Genomic DNA, 15,189 nt, shown 5'->3' with positions numbered 1-15,189 from the left:
CATCCATATGTTTATCCAATGACCATTTAAATGCCCTTAAAGTTGGTGAGTCCAGTACTGTTGCAGGCAGGGCATTCCACACCCTGACTGCACTCTGAGTAAAGAACCTACCTTAGAACCTTTGTCAGTCAAGCAGTGTCAAAATATTTGATGCTGTTGTGGTTCCAGCTGGTTTCAATATCTAATCCCTAGAATTAGACTGGAGCTGCTTGGATACTTGTGTTGTATTCTGCATATATGTAGAAACATTATTTGATAAAGGATATTATATTATGTTACCTATTTATATAAGCATCACAATTAAATTTATTGTCTGTTAGTGTATGCTGAGCAAAATGGTAGAAAACCTACTTTATAACAATTTAACTTTATTTTTCAGGGGCCTCTTGGTTGAGCTGGGGTTTGGTTAAGGGAGCTGAATTCACTGGTAAAGCAATCCAGAAAGGAGCTTCTAAACTGAGGACGCACATTCAGCCTGAAGATAAGCCTGTAAAAATAAGTCCAACAGTGGAAAAAGGACTCAGTGTTGCAAGACAAGCGACAGGAAGCGCTGTAAAAGTCAGCCAGTTCTTGGGTAAGCTAACAACCAATACCCTTTAATATTCACTTAAGGATTTCTTACGAATCTAGAAATGGTTCATAATAATAGAAAAAGACTCCACAAACTTGGATGTGACTCCCAGTGGGGTTGCCAACAACATTTTGATGTTACAAGCTCCTAGACAGCAATGGTTGCAATGGAGTTCCAACTGAAAGCTGTAAGACTCCTTTTAAATTCCCAGTTTTTGAATACCGGGATGGTTTACCTGGCTGATTCTTGAGGCCTCATTACTGTCTTGTAAAATCCTGACTTAATTTATGTGGATTAAATGGGCATCCTCCCCACTCACCAGGATCCCTCCATCCCCCTACCATCCCATCCCAGCTCTTATATGTTTGGGACCACGGCAAATTTTAACTTCCAGTTGGGGCTACAGGTCACAGTACGAGAAAAGCCAGTAGATATTAGCTGGAGGTATATCTTTGGATCACGTTTAAACGATTCCTGTGGTTTGTGCATGCTCTTGACTAACTTGCAATGTTGTTAAAAGTTTAAACTTTGGCTGAGTGAGAAATGGGTAGTGGCGGAGGAGGCTGTGAAAGTGTGAAAATGCTTTTAAATTGAACAAAAAGGAATCCCATCTAACGGCAAATCAGGGAAAACTTGATATTGCTGAGGGAATGAATTCATTGCAACTAATGTAGAATCTCTAGCCTAAGGCTGCATATATTCAGGATCTTTTGTAGGAAGGAGAAATGTATTGGGTGCTATTGTAATCAAAACTATTCATTGTTAGATTTAAATCTGGGATTGATATTGGATTTGCAGTATGCAGGATAGTCCTTGCTTGGGTGACATTTTCCAGCTTTGTGTATATACAATGTAAACATTAATTGTGCGCTCACCAGTCTATGGAAGATGTGTTAAAATTGTGGCTATGTCAAAGAGAAACAGCTGTTTTGAAAGAGTGTTTTATTGTTAAGTTTTATGTCTTGTTTTGTACCGATTTTAAGCACTGTGGGAATTAATGCTGTCTGAAATCAATGCTTTCTTTGATCTGACTAAAAGTTTAATGGAAAGTTGTAATTATTGATGAATTCTATTAAATCTGCTTCTGTGCCAGTTGTTTAGAGGCACTGTTATGTGACAGCATCACCTAAACAATAAGAAATGAAAAAAAACAAAATTTGATCTCTGTAATCAAGCGGAGGCCTTGGAAAAAGCATGTTATTTTGACCCCACAACATTTCTTCTTAAAAACCAAAATAAGCTCAAGATTTCTTGTAAATGAAAATATTAAGCACCACCAAATCACTGTTAGTTTAATAGTATAGTTTATAACTGTTTTGTACCCTGTGTTACTACTTTCTTCCTCCAAAATTTCTATTTATAAGGTTAATCAATCTGAAGTTATTTAACTAAGTCAGACCACCTGCTATTTTTATAGCGCTTTTTTCCAGTCTGACTTGTGTGGATATTTTGTTTAGATGTGTAGACAGCCTCTCTAAATAAAAACCACCATTAAAATGTTGACATGAACTTTGATCCAGATATTTGCAATAACTTGCCTGTATCCAATGCATAAATAATGATAAATAGCTGAGTGTATTTTCACTGATATACTGTTCTGCAGATGAACTGGACCAAAGAATCCTCAGCATGTTCCCCAAATAATATCAAAGTAGGCTACGTTGAAGGAATGGCTTACACAAGAATTTACTATCTCAAGATGGTAGAACTCTATTGTGTTATTGTAAAAAGCTAGGATGCACTCAGTACGATTTGAAAATTTCTTACTTGTATATTTCCTTACAGGATTCTAACATGTTATCATTACCCTAGTGTCAATTGTCTCATCAAGTAGAATTAGCTACTCCACTGAATTAAGCTAACTGATTGCCCAAATATGGCCCATGGGATGGGAACTGAGAATGATTGATTGTATAGAGATTGCATGGGAGAGGTTGTAGAAGGTAGTTATGAGAAGAACAGTTGTTGGGCTTTGGTGGTTGTGAGCAGGACTGGGAGGAGGGATGAGTGGTGGGGCGGGAAACTGGAATTAAAACAATGCTTAAAAATTATAAACACACATGATTGTGTTCACCTGTACGTACATCTCCAAGGAATTGAAATATTAAAGAGTGCTTGAATAAAAAGCATTGAAACTGTGGTGCAGTAACGTTTTTTTACTTAGCTCACTGGGTCCTCCTTGCAGCTGGGAGAATAAGCTTCTGCAGCTAACAGAAAGTTAAGGATGTCTTTTTAAATGTCATCATTGACATATATTTTTGCATTGCCACTGACCAGGAGAACCATGCAATTTTATGGTAGCTACAGTTGCCTGCTAGTCTGTTGTAAACTACAAAAATGGGGCAAGAGGCGCTTTTAAGGAAGTAACTCAGTATATAGGGAGTTTTCCACCTGTGGTTTCTTTTTAAAAAGTGGCAAGAACCACCCAAGCAAGTATAAATTTTGTTAAAGGCATAATGGAGCTATAGCTTGTGAAAGGAGAATAATTTAAGGTATCAACACCCCACAAGAGCAAATATAATGACACATGGTGGAAAAAAAACAGATTGCAGCTTTTGCTTTAGTTTGGTCTTTACTGTTTGATTTATGATACATAAATAAGGTTTTCAACAATGAGGTTTTTGTATTTAAGTTAGACTGAAGGTCCTTATTGCAAGTTTGTTGAGCACTTGAATTTGTCAGAATCATGAAGTTAAGGAATTTGTTTTAAATTCTCAGTGGATGGACTTTGTGCTGTTGCTAGTACTGTTGGAAGAGAGCTGGCTCCACATGTAAAGAAACATGGAAGTAAACTGATTCCAGAAGCTATAAAGAAAGATGATAATACAAAAGCCAATCTAGATGGAGCCCTGGTGGTGGCAGCAAGTGGAGTTCAAGGTACGTATTGATTTTATTTGTCTTCGTTTCTACTTCTCTAAGTAGTTAAACATGTTTTATTCACTGTCTTTTTAAATCAGTTTTTTGTATTAAACTTTCAGAAATCAAAGGGATACTGTGTTATTTTATAACCATTCAGATATGCATTATCTGGATTAGTGGAGAACTTTAATAACTGAACATACCTTTCTTCTGTGCTTAAAAAGTTATGTATTTCATCAAGGCTTACTAATCACCTCAATTTACCTCATTGCTCTTCCAGAAATATGTCACATTGTTTAGACTATAGTGGTATTATTGCTAGACTCCTAATTCAGAGAACTAGGAAATGTCCTGAGGACTTGGGTTCAGAACCCACTGTGGCAGATGGTGGAATTTGAATTCATTTAAAAAGACTGAAATTGAGTCTAATGGTCGTGAAATCATTGTCAGTTGTCATTAAAAATTAAGTTTGGTTCCCTAATGAAACTGTATGTGACTCCAGACCAATATGTGGTCAGCAGCCCTCTAGGTAACTGGGGTGGACAATAAATACTGGCCTAACCAGTGACACACACTTCCCATGAATGGAATGTATTGTATTGGAGGAGGCCATTCTGCCCATTGTATTCACAGTTGCCAATAAGTAGTCATGCAGGTTAATCCTATCTCCATCTCTAAGTCTGTAGATGTGGTGCTTCAAGTGCATGACTTTAATAGCTGACTTTCTGCCTCTATTACACTTTACAGACAGTGTTCCATGCTCCCATTCAAGTAAAAAGCTTTCCCTTGTATTCTCACGAGGCTTGCTTTCTTTAAAGGGGCATAGATTTGAGTCCCTTCCTACTTGTTGCATTTAAATCCTTTTATCATATTAGTCACTGCAATTAGGTCTGTATTCTGCTTCCTGTGTCCCTAAGAAAACAACTGTGGCTTAACACATTTTATAGAATTCCAGCATAACTTCTCAACTGCAATTCTGCATCTAGTTATTAGAAGCAAGTTAGCCAAGTATTTTCCTGTCCAGCCACTTTTATGAGTATACGCTGCAAGTTCCTTCTGTTCTCTATGCTTTAGTTTCCTACCATTTTCATACATTGTTAGGCTTCACAACTGCATTGCCTTATTCTTCAGATTGAATTCCATTTGTCAATGTTCAATCCACCTGACTAGTCCCTTGATATCCTCCTGTGGTGTACAGTTTTCTATATCATTAGCAACCAAGCAGTTATTTTTGTATTCTCTCAATTTTTTTTAATAGCCTCTAAAAGGCAAACATTTGTATATCACAAGAAACAAGGGTCTAGTACTAGGCCATGCAGGACCCAATTGGGAACAATAGGACTCATCAACAGTTACCCTTTTGCTTCCTACTTCTGAAAGAGTTTTGATCCACTTTGCCATTTTGCCTTCATTCCAAATAAATTGCCCACTTGAATAAACCATTTCTGTTCCATAGCTTTATTATTCTCCAGGTGAAAAACTTACTTCACTTCCCTGTTACTCTTGACTCCATAATATTTGACTTTGTGGGATTTATATGATGTACTGTGAACAACTGGTCAGAACTGAAAGATCTCTTTTTTTCTGAAGATAAACTGAAGTTCCTTAAAGTATATTGGTCCCCAGAAGTTTGTGTGTGTACTCTGAAGAGTAAACTATGCTTTATTTTAGTGATCAGAATTGTGGACAGTATTCCAGCTGAGATCTCCTTGACAGTTGAGCATGATAAATAAGGAATAGTACAACCAGAATCAGAAGGTTTTGAATCTAGTGGATAACTGGGCCAGTAGGTGGCAATGCAATTCAGTTCACTGTAGATGAATGTAATGTAAATTGTACTGAAGCAAAAACTGCCCCCAAAAAGGAAGAAACCTGTTAATTGGAACAGTGTTACCACATTAAACTGCTCTTCAAAGAAGTTTATCTGATTGGCTAACTGGGAGTTAGAATACATAGAATCGTGCCGTCTGGAGGAGACCCATGGCCCATCGAGTCCACATTCTCAAAAAAAAACTCTATTCCAGTTTCACTTTCCACCACTTGGCCCAAACCTGGAACGTTATTACATTTCAAGTGTTCATCTACATGTTGTTTAAAGGTGACAAGGTTTCCTGCCTCAAAATACACTCCCAGGCAATGCATTCCAAATTCCCTCCACTTTCCAGGTGAAGACATTTTTCCCCATGCTCCAACAGGTCTCCTCTCTGCCTTCTCTGCTCCAAAGTCCCCCTCAAGAAACTGTTCCATCCTGGCAACTTCCTGGTGATCTTTTCTACAGTTTGATGATCAGAACTGCATGCAGTGCTTCAGCTTCGGAGCAGAGAAGGCAGAGAGGAGACCTGTTTGAAGTATAAAAGGGACATGGACAGGACAAACAACTGAAGCAGTGGTTCCACTTAACTGAAGGGTTATATGACAAGGAGGAGTAAATGAGGTTAAGGTGAAAGGCAAGCAATTTAGTTGGAGCGTGGGGAAAAATGTCTTCACCTGGAAAGTGGAGGGAATTTGGAATGCATTGCCTAGGAGTGTATTTTGAGGCAGGAAACCTTGCCACCTTTAAACAACATGTAGATGAACACTTGAAATGTAATAACGTTCAAGGTTTGGGCCAAGTGGTGGAAAGTGAAACTAGAATAGATTTAGAGTTTTTTTGAGAACGTGGACTTGATGGGCCATGGGCCTCCTCAAGACAGCATGATTCTATGGTGGCTAAATGGGAGTTAGAATATAATCAGATAAACTTCTTTTGAAGAGCAGTTTAATGTGGTAACACTGTTCCAATTAACAGGTTTCTTCCTTTTTGAGGGCAGTTTCTGCTTCAGTACAATTTACATTACATTCATCTACAGTGAATTGAATTGCATTGCCACCTACTGGCCCAGTTATCCACTAGATTCAAAAACTTCTGATTCTGGTTGTACTATTCCTTATTTATCATGCTCAACTGTCAAGGAGATCTCATGGCCTAACCAAAGTCCAATCCAGTTATACACCTTAGTTCCGTAATCCCTTGCTCCCATTGGCTAGTAAAAATCTTTCCGTTTTAGACTCATTATTTATTGATCGATTTGTTAATGCTTTCCTGCGTTAGAGATGCTGCACTTGTGTAAAGATGTGTTTCCTCACTGAACTATTACTATTCAGTATTAAAATGCATAATTAACGATCCTTTAAAGTTCTGTTCCTCCAACCTCTCACTTTAACCTCTGTAACCTGTAGATTCAAAATGTTAAAGGAAGGTACGTAGTTAAAGGCTCCTTGTTCTCTGAAACTCCTACATTTCCAAAGTTTTTGTGAGGCTTCACTAACTCCTATATTCTTATGAACAGACATAAAAGTCCTTTGCCTTGCCTTCAAGTGTTAATGGTATCTTTGCTGTATTCTACGTTAGTGATCTCAGTCAGACTAAGGGCCCTACTAGCAACTTCCAGTGATTTGGTCTATTTGGCATTTTCTTGTTTCCTTACTGAGCCATTGGGAGCCAATCACATTTCTTTGAACAATATTGACCGGAAATGGAGGACTACTCCAAATCCTTGTGTGACCTCCTAGGTAAATAATCAGTTCATGTAAATTGTAGTTTTTTTTAAACTTGCAGGATTTGCCACTGTTTGGAATGGTTTAGAGTGTGCAGCAAAGTGCATAGCCAAGAATGTTGCGTCAGAGACAGTCCACACAGTGAAACATAAGTAAGTACTTGTTTATTTAAAGCAGAATTAATTAGAAATGCAATTTACAAAACCAGTACATTATTTTGTTCATAACTGTGCTTCATACTTTGTTACAGATAACAAGTTACATTTCAAAAACGAATTAAATTGCTTCAAGCATCTTAATTCACTTGATATTAATTGCTTTAAATCAGCTTTCCCCTTTCTGACAATGCATTATGATTTTTTTTTGTGAATCGTTTAGGTGTGCTCGTGCTGACTGACTTATTTTCTCCAGTGTCCTACTGATTTAGTTCTCTTTCCTCTGATCCTGTATTCTGTGGGGAATTAGTCTACCCACATAGGAGATAATCTAATAATTTGTCAAATTTAGTAATGAAAAGTAGAATCCCCATTTAACATTAACCTAATTTACGTTGCCAATGATATAAACTGGTATTTAATGTATTTCTAAAATTTGGTCCCTTTTACCATCGTTGGTACATCACTTCCTCAAGTTTAGATGAGGGTTAATCAAATATCTTAAATGGTTATTCAACTGCTTTAGTGTTGTTGCTCCAGATCTGATTATTGTCAACTTAAAAACCTCACCAGCACAAAGATTTTCATTGTGGCTGATGGCTCACACTGATGTGTGATTTATATTTCAGAATAATCCCAGAATTCATCCCTGGGCTGTGCTACCTAATCTCAGCTAGAAGGACATAGTGATGCCAACGTTGCTATTTCTTGTCAAGGAGAAACAGCCTCTTCCCTTGACGTGTCATAATATGCAGTGTCCCCTTATGTTCTATGTGGCAAAGGCAGAGAACTGAAGTCTGTTGCCACCAAGGTTCAAGCCGATGAGGAAGTTGGAGTGGGAGGGAAATAATCCGGTTCTCATGTCCACATAGGTACCAAGACTAAGGAGGAGGTCCTGTCGAGGAAATGTAAACTACTCTGGGTTAAAATGCAGAAACCACAAAGGACATAGTCTCTAGACTAATACCTGAGCCACATGCAATTGATGTATGGTAAATAAGATTAGAGAAATAATGCCTGGCTCAAAGACTGGTGTGGGAGAAATAGGATCCAATTCATAGGGCACTGGCACCCATACTAGAGAATGAGCTGTTCCATTGGGATGGGCTTACATTGAACTATGTTGGGACAGTATTCTAGTGAATTGTGTAACAAGTGTTATAAATGGGGCTTCAAACTAACTAATGAGGGGTCTGGTGGGGAGGACTCAATTAAGGGGAACTCTTTTGAATTTTTGTTGTTAAAGAATAGATGAGAGGGCATAAGTGTGTCTTCACTACCCTGCAATCAAATCTAAATGTGACAGGAAGGTGTAGAAAATATAAGCAGGAAAGTGCAGCAGAAATTAAAACCAAAGTTGGTAAGACTCTAATTGGATGCATATAATATTTGCAAACAGAAAATGAGTTGATGACACAGAAATATATGAACATGACTTTACAGCTATTACAGACATGTGGTTGCATGGTGATCAGGATTAGTACCCAACATTCAAGGATATTTGATATTGTGGAGGAATGGAGAATAAAAGAAAGATGGGATACTATTGTTAACATGAAATGTTTCAATGCAGTGGTGAGTAGTAATGTAGGTGTAATAAATTGTGATAAGAGAATAATCTAAGTGGAGATGAGAAAGGGCAAAGAGAAAGAAATCATGGTGGTATATAGGCCTCAAGAGTTGTCTCACTGGTACAAAGAATTTCTTGAGGATAACAAATGTCTGGAATTCTCTACCCTAGTGTGGAAGATAAGATTCATACAACACAGAAACAGACCCTTCACATCAATGAAAGTATTACAAGAGAAAATAGATAAGCTTTGAAATATTGGAGTTGAGGGTTGTAAGGAGCTGGCACAATAGTAATCGAGGCCAGAGATCTTATGGAATGGTAAGGCAGGATTAGAGGAATGAATGTCCTTCTCCTGTTTCTTGTTTTTTTGTTCTTGCAGCTCTCACTTAAAGGGTCCCAGCCTCTAATCAAAACCTGATCCTTATCTCTTCTCTCTAGCTAACTGTGCTAATTCTATATATTTTAATACAGTCAAATTTGGTCCTTGTATTGTGATTATGTTAATTGACTTGTAATATGCAGATGCATTCAAATTTATCTGTGATCAACTTCCAGAAAGGACTGGCATGTAGGAAAGAGAATCTTTTTAAAATTTGGATAAAATTAATTGTGTAAAGTGCACAGCATGTTAGCATGGCAAAAATCTGGCATTTTTTCTGGTTGCTTTGCTTTCTGAAATTATCAAAATGCTCCTTTCTGATAAAGGTATGGCTGTGCTGCTGGGAAAGCTACAGACAATGCTGTGAACTCTGCAATCAACGTTGGTGTTACAGCTTTTAACATTGATCATTTGGGTATCAAGGCTGTGGCACGACGCACTGCAAAAGAAACTGGAAATGCTATTCTAGTTGAGTATAGATTACAAGAAAAACCAGAGAAGCAAGACAAAAATTGAACAATTTCACCTTTGAGAAGATCTTGAAGAACTCAGCTGATGGAATTTTAAATGTTGACCTCGTACCTGAGTGAAAGCTTATGTGAATGCGTATATTTTGATTTTATTTAACTGACAAGCAGCAGTTTATCTTGCAGAATGAAGAACAGATTGCACTTTATGTTCTGTACACTAAGTTGATTTTTGTGAATTTATTTTGTCTTTATTTCAGATGTTGGAATGGACATTAATGTACAAAGAATGCACTACTTTCACCCTTTGTTGTGCAGACAAATGAGTTTCAAAAGTGGTTGGCACGATGAAGGGTAATGGGGTGTTCTGTCTTGCTGCCTCAGATTTCTGTAGTTCTGACCTAATCTCTGCTCTACATTTGAATAGTTAAGACACAATTTACATTATTTACAGTGCACTAGATTAATACACCAATAATACTAATAATACGTGTGAATGCTTGCTTCAATGGATATAAACTTTGCATTGGCATTCCTAAGCTGTTGAAATATCACCTTTTCAAACTGAAATTGAGGCAAAGGATGTGGGGTATTAAAAACCAGTCTGTTTCCCTTCTTTATGGATATGCACAAGCTCTTTTGGATGTAAGCAGCTATTTTCCATTATTGACTGAGGTAATTTGAAATTTACTTTAGTTGGGTACTGGGCACCTTTAGATTTGATATTTTAAATAATGAAATTTGGCATATTTGTCCAAATTGGAGAAGTATAAAGGAAAGAGGTTAATAATCTAGAGTTGACACAACCTTTAAAAGAAACCATGTTGTACTATTCTGTAATACTTCTTTGCTTGCACAACATATAACTAAAAGATGATCACATTAGCAATGATGATATCTAGATAATGTATGAGTACAATTCAGCTTGCCACTTCTTTATCAAAAGTGCAGACTGGAGAACAGTACCTAATGTGTGGATAGTGTTTTTTTTAATGAATAGCTTTTGCACCAATACAAAACAAATTTTAGTATTTAAAGTGAAATAGCAGTGACTAAAACCACAATATTACAACAAAAAAAGTATAATGGTACTTGTGCAATTTTTGAAAGCTTCAAATACTAAATTTTGAGCGAGCTTCCCAATTTAAAAGTTGATGCAACTTACAATTGTGAATTTGTAATAGTGAAATTCAATTATTCAAATTTATAATCTGTAAAATAGTTCTGGCATGAAGTATGCAACATTTAAACTGCCTTAATGCTGCGAATTGACATTGAAAGGATGCTTTTGCTTGCACCCTTGGGATACTAATTAAAGCCTACTTTTGTAGCATGAACCTTTTACTTGAAATTATCAACTTTCTTTTCCTCAATTAAAATACCTTAATTTTAACCTGCCTCAACTAGATGTTTGTACAATTCTATTGTGTAATGATTAATTATCATATGTAAACTAATCATTGACTTGTAAATTGGGCAGATCCTTATTGTCAGTTTCACAACAGTTATACTAGATAGGATTCATTCTTATAGAGCAGAGTAGTTACAATCTGTTGAGATCCCTACTTTTCAACTACTCTTCAATTCTATCTTGTAGCTCAATTTGTCATTGACCAACCAACTGAACAACTCAATGGAGGGGAAGGCTCCACGTATATTTCCCATTCACAGTCCTGAAAGAGCCTGAGATGTCAGTGCAAAAGATAAGGCTGAAGCTCTTTGCAGCACTGTTTAGCCAGAAGTATTGAGTGGATGATCAATCTCTGTGGCATCATAGATGCAAGTCTTCAGCCAATTCAATTTGCTCCATGTAATAGCAAAAAAAAAAGTCTGAATGCACTAGTTACTACAAAGGCCATAGGCCCTGCACCTTCTGGCAATAGTAGTGTGCTCCAGATCTTGCTGCTGTTCTATCCAAGCTTCTCTTGTACAGTTGATAATGTGGGGGTAAAGAAAGCAGGACAAATCCAACCAGTTTTACTGCCCCATCAGTCTACTCTCAAATCATTTAAGAGATGGAAGATGTCAGTAACAGTGCTGTCAAGCAGCAATTGCTTGGCAAAGCCCAGCTCCCCTGAGTCTGTCCATCATCTATAAAGGCTCAAGTCAGCAGTTTGATGAAACACACTCTAGTTGGCTGGATGGGTGCAGCTCCAACAACAAAAGGAGCTTGACAGCAGCCTGCTTGATTGGTACCACATCCACAAGCATCACTCCCTCTACCACCAAAACTCATTAAGACTGTGTACTATTAATCAGACCCACTCCAGAAATTCAAAGATGTTTAGAAAGCACTTTCCAAACCCACAACCATTTCCATTTTGAGGGAAAAGATCAGCAGATATACGTGAATGCCAACACCTGCAGGTTCTCCTCTAAGCCAGTCACCGTCCTGACTCAAATGTAAGGATGTTCCTTCACTCTCGCTGGGTCAAAGTCCTGGAATGCTCTCTGTAAGGGTATTATGTGTTTATCTACACCACGTAGACTGAGAGTTCAAGCAAGTATTGCTCCATCACCTTCAAGAGCAACACAGGACAGGCACTGACATTCACATCTTGAGTGAATTAAAAAGTATATAAACCAGCAATCAGGTGAAGAGAATATGCAACATATTGATTAGCCAGTCTGTACTTTTATCTTCCTTCAAGTGGTAGCAATTAATATTTCTTCCCTTTTTTACTTCTCCCACATGTCCAAAAGGATAGGCACAAATGGCACCCTTGCTGGTGACACCTACATCCCATGAAAGTATTGGAATATTTATGAAACGTGTGTATGCTGAAGTTGCCTTAAATATACAAATGTGAAAAATACATTTAAATCTGTGTAATTACATTTAAGTCTTTATTTCATGGAGAAAACAATTGAGTTACACAAATTGGGAGGAAAGTTCACTCATTAAACAAACATGACTATTATCATGAAAGCTCAAGTTAATACTACAATCTTGAATAGGTTGGAAATATTGGCTTTCATTGCATTACAGGCATATTTCCCCCCACAAACTACTGGTTCAGTCTTGTGATACCAGGCTTCACGGCTGCTACTCGTTCCAGTCTCAACTGTACCTAAAAGAGATAAAAGCTTAGTTTGCTTTTAGTTGTTAAGTTGTACTGCATGTACAAGATCATATTCATTTAGAGATGTACAAAATTCCATATTACATTAATGTTCTTCAGCTTTTCAGATGGAGAGCCAAGATCATCTGATACAATGGTAACATCACAATCTCTGAGCCAGAGTCTTCAGGTTCAAGTCTCTTGATCAGCTATGCTACAGAAAACAGTGGCAAACCATTGCGATACTTCACTATACATATGTACCAATGCAGTGGAAGTCTGTGGTTCAATTGTCACAAATGTGGATAGGAGAAAAGACAAACTGCAGAGAATATTGGAAAAATCTAGTAGGTTGATTAAGACAAATATGATTAGGCGTGGCTGTGGAATTAAATACTAAGTTACTTCTTATTATTGATAAACACTCCTTCTAGCCAGTTTCATTTGCCCACTGCAACAAGTTTTGAAGAATGGAAAAATAAAATACTGTAGCTACCAGAAACCTAAAAACAAAAACATTGCTGGATCTGTGGAGCGAGAAACAGTGTTAAATGTTTCAAAGGACATCCAGCTGTAAAAACTACAAAATTCAAATAGGATGGCTGATGTTGGAGAAATGATCAACCAGCATTCCGACGATCTCATCATCTGAAAGAATGAAAGCAAATAGAGAAGTGGTGATGGTTGAAAGGCAGGTTATGCTAACATATTGATAGATGTTCAGAGCATTTACGTCTGTTAGAGGGGAAATGGAGTCTTAAACTTGTTGAGGAACGGTTATACTGGACTTAAACATTACTTGTTTCTCACTCTACAAATAGTGTTGCACTTGCTGTGGAGTTTATCCAGCATTTACAGTTATGATTTTATAGACCTCAAAATAGGTCACCCCTCAGTCTCTCATGCTGCAGGGAAAAAAGTCCAAGCCTATCCAACTTCTCCTTATAACTCAAATCTTCCAGTCCGGGTAGCATCCTAGTAAATCTTTCCTGCACTCTCAATAATAGAGTGACCACAACTTGTTTTGGTTTAGATTTTGGTTAAGGAAGAACTACTATGGCTTGTACTGTATCACCACTGTTGCTAAGCCAGAATGCTTCAAGTCAAGTTCTGCTTTGGAACTTGTTGGCAATGAAGAACCCAGCCACTGGCACAGACAAGCTGGCATGCATTAGTGCTGGTCCCCTGCCTGGATAAATGGGAAGGATTAAATGGCAGGAAGGACCTCCAGCTTTAAAAGCATCCACCAAATCTAAATAGGATGCTGGATGTTGTAAAGTGATCAAGTAGCATTGTTGTAACTACAAAAAAGGCCAACAGAGATGTTGATTGAGAGGCAAAAATAAGCTAACACAATAGTAGACATTCCTGCTGCCCTTTGCAATTGTTTTTGGATTGAGGAGAAGATAGGTAGAGAAGAGACAGACAGGTCAAAGAGGTGGGGATGGAGCCAGTAAAGGTGAGTATAGGTGGGGAGGGAGGGAGGAGTAGGTCGGTCCAGGGAGGATGGATAGGTCAAGGGGGCGGGATGCGGTTATTAGGTGGGAGGAGGGGGTAGGTGGGAGGAAAGACAGGTTAGCTTAGCCAAACTCGTCCTCACCCTCAACAACTTCTCTTTTGATTCCTCCCACTTCGGACAGATAAACGGGGTGGCCACAGGTACCTGCATGGGCCCAAGCTATGCCTGCCTCTTTGTCAGTTACATGGAACAATCCCTCTTCTGTACCTACACTAACTCTAACCCCACCTCTTCCTTCGTTACATTGATGAGTGTATGGGCGCTGCCTCGTGCTCCCACGAGGAGCTCGAACAGTTCATCCACTTCACCAACACCTTCCACCCCAACCTTAAGTTTACCTGGACCATCTCTAACACCTCTATCTCCTTCCTGGACCTCTGTCTCCATCGCTGGCAACCACCTAGAAACCGATATCCATTTCAAGCCCACCGACTGCCACAGCTACCTAGAATACACCTCCTCCCACCCACCTTCCTGTAAAATGCCATCCCTTATTCCCAATTCCTTTGCCTCTGCCACATCTGCTCCCAGGATGAGGCATTCTACTCCCGTACATCTGATGTCCTCGTTTTTCAAGGACCGCAACATCCCCCCCACAGTGGTTGAGAAAGTCCTCGACCATGTCTCCCACATTTCCCGCAACTCATCCCTCACACCCCCTCCCCGCAATAACAACCGAAACAGAATCCCCCTTGTCCTCAGGTACCACCCCACCAACCTCCGGATCCAACGCATCATCCTCCGCCACTACCACCATCTGCAATCTGACCCCACCAGAGACAGAGACATTTTTCCCTCCCCACCCTTATCTGCTTTCTGGAGGGACCACTCTCTCTGTGACTTCCTTGTCTGTTCCACACTCCCCTCCAGCCACACCACACCCGGCACTTTTCCCTGCAACCACAGTAAGTGCTACACCTGCCCCTACACCTCCCCCCTTACCCCCATCCCAGGCACCTAGAATATGTTCCACATCAAGCAGATGTTCACCTGCACATCTGCTAATATGGTATACTGCATCTGCTGTTCCTATCTGCTGTTCCCATTGTGGCCTCCTCTACATCAGG

At 38.8% G+C, this 15,189-nt stretch overlaps 1 protein-coding gene across 2 annotated transcripts in view; it reads left to right on the top strand.

Annotated features, from left to right (window-relative positions):
- sparta (spartin a) overlaps positions 1-10,934 on the top strand; it is a 29,789-nt gene extending 18,855 nt beyond the window's left edge. The window contains exons 5-8 of one of the 2 annotated variants that reach the window (XM_048532644.1): positions 380-574; positions 3,290-3,448; positions 7,029-7,119; positions 9,401-10,934. In XM_048532644.1, coding sequence (XP_048388601.1) covers positions 380-574; positions 3,290-3,448; positions 7,029-7,119; positions 9,401-9,590 — 635 coding nt within the window. In that variant the 3' untranslated portion in view covers positions 9,591-10,934. Of the gene's footprint in view, positions 1-379; positions 575-3,289; positions 3,449-7,028; positions 7,120-7,217; positions 9,381-9,400 lie in introns of those variants that run through there. The other variant, XM_048532645.2, reaches the window with a different exon arrangement.
- The last annotated feature ends 4,255 nt before the right edge of the window (positions 10,935-15,189 follow it).

Source organism: Stegostoma tigrinum, chromosome 6, assembly GCF_030684315.1.
Source record: "Stegostoma tigrinum isolate sSteTig4 chromosome 6, sSteTig4.hap1, whole genome shotgun sequence".
Classification (NCBI taxonomy): domain Eukaryota; kingdom Metazoa; phylum Chordata; class Chondrichthyes; order Orectolobiformes; family Stegostomatidae; genus Stegostoma; species Stegostoma tigrinum.
The sequence above is the reverse complement of the archived record's forward strand: the minus strand, read 5'-3'. Positions and strand labels throughout refer to the sequence as shown.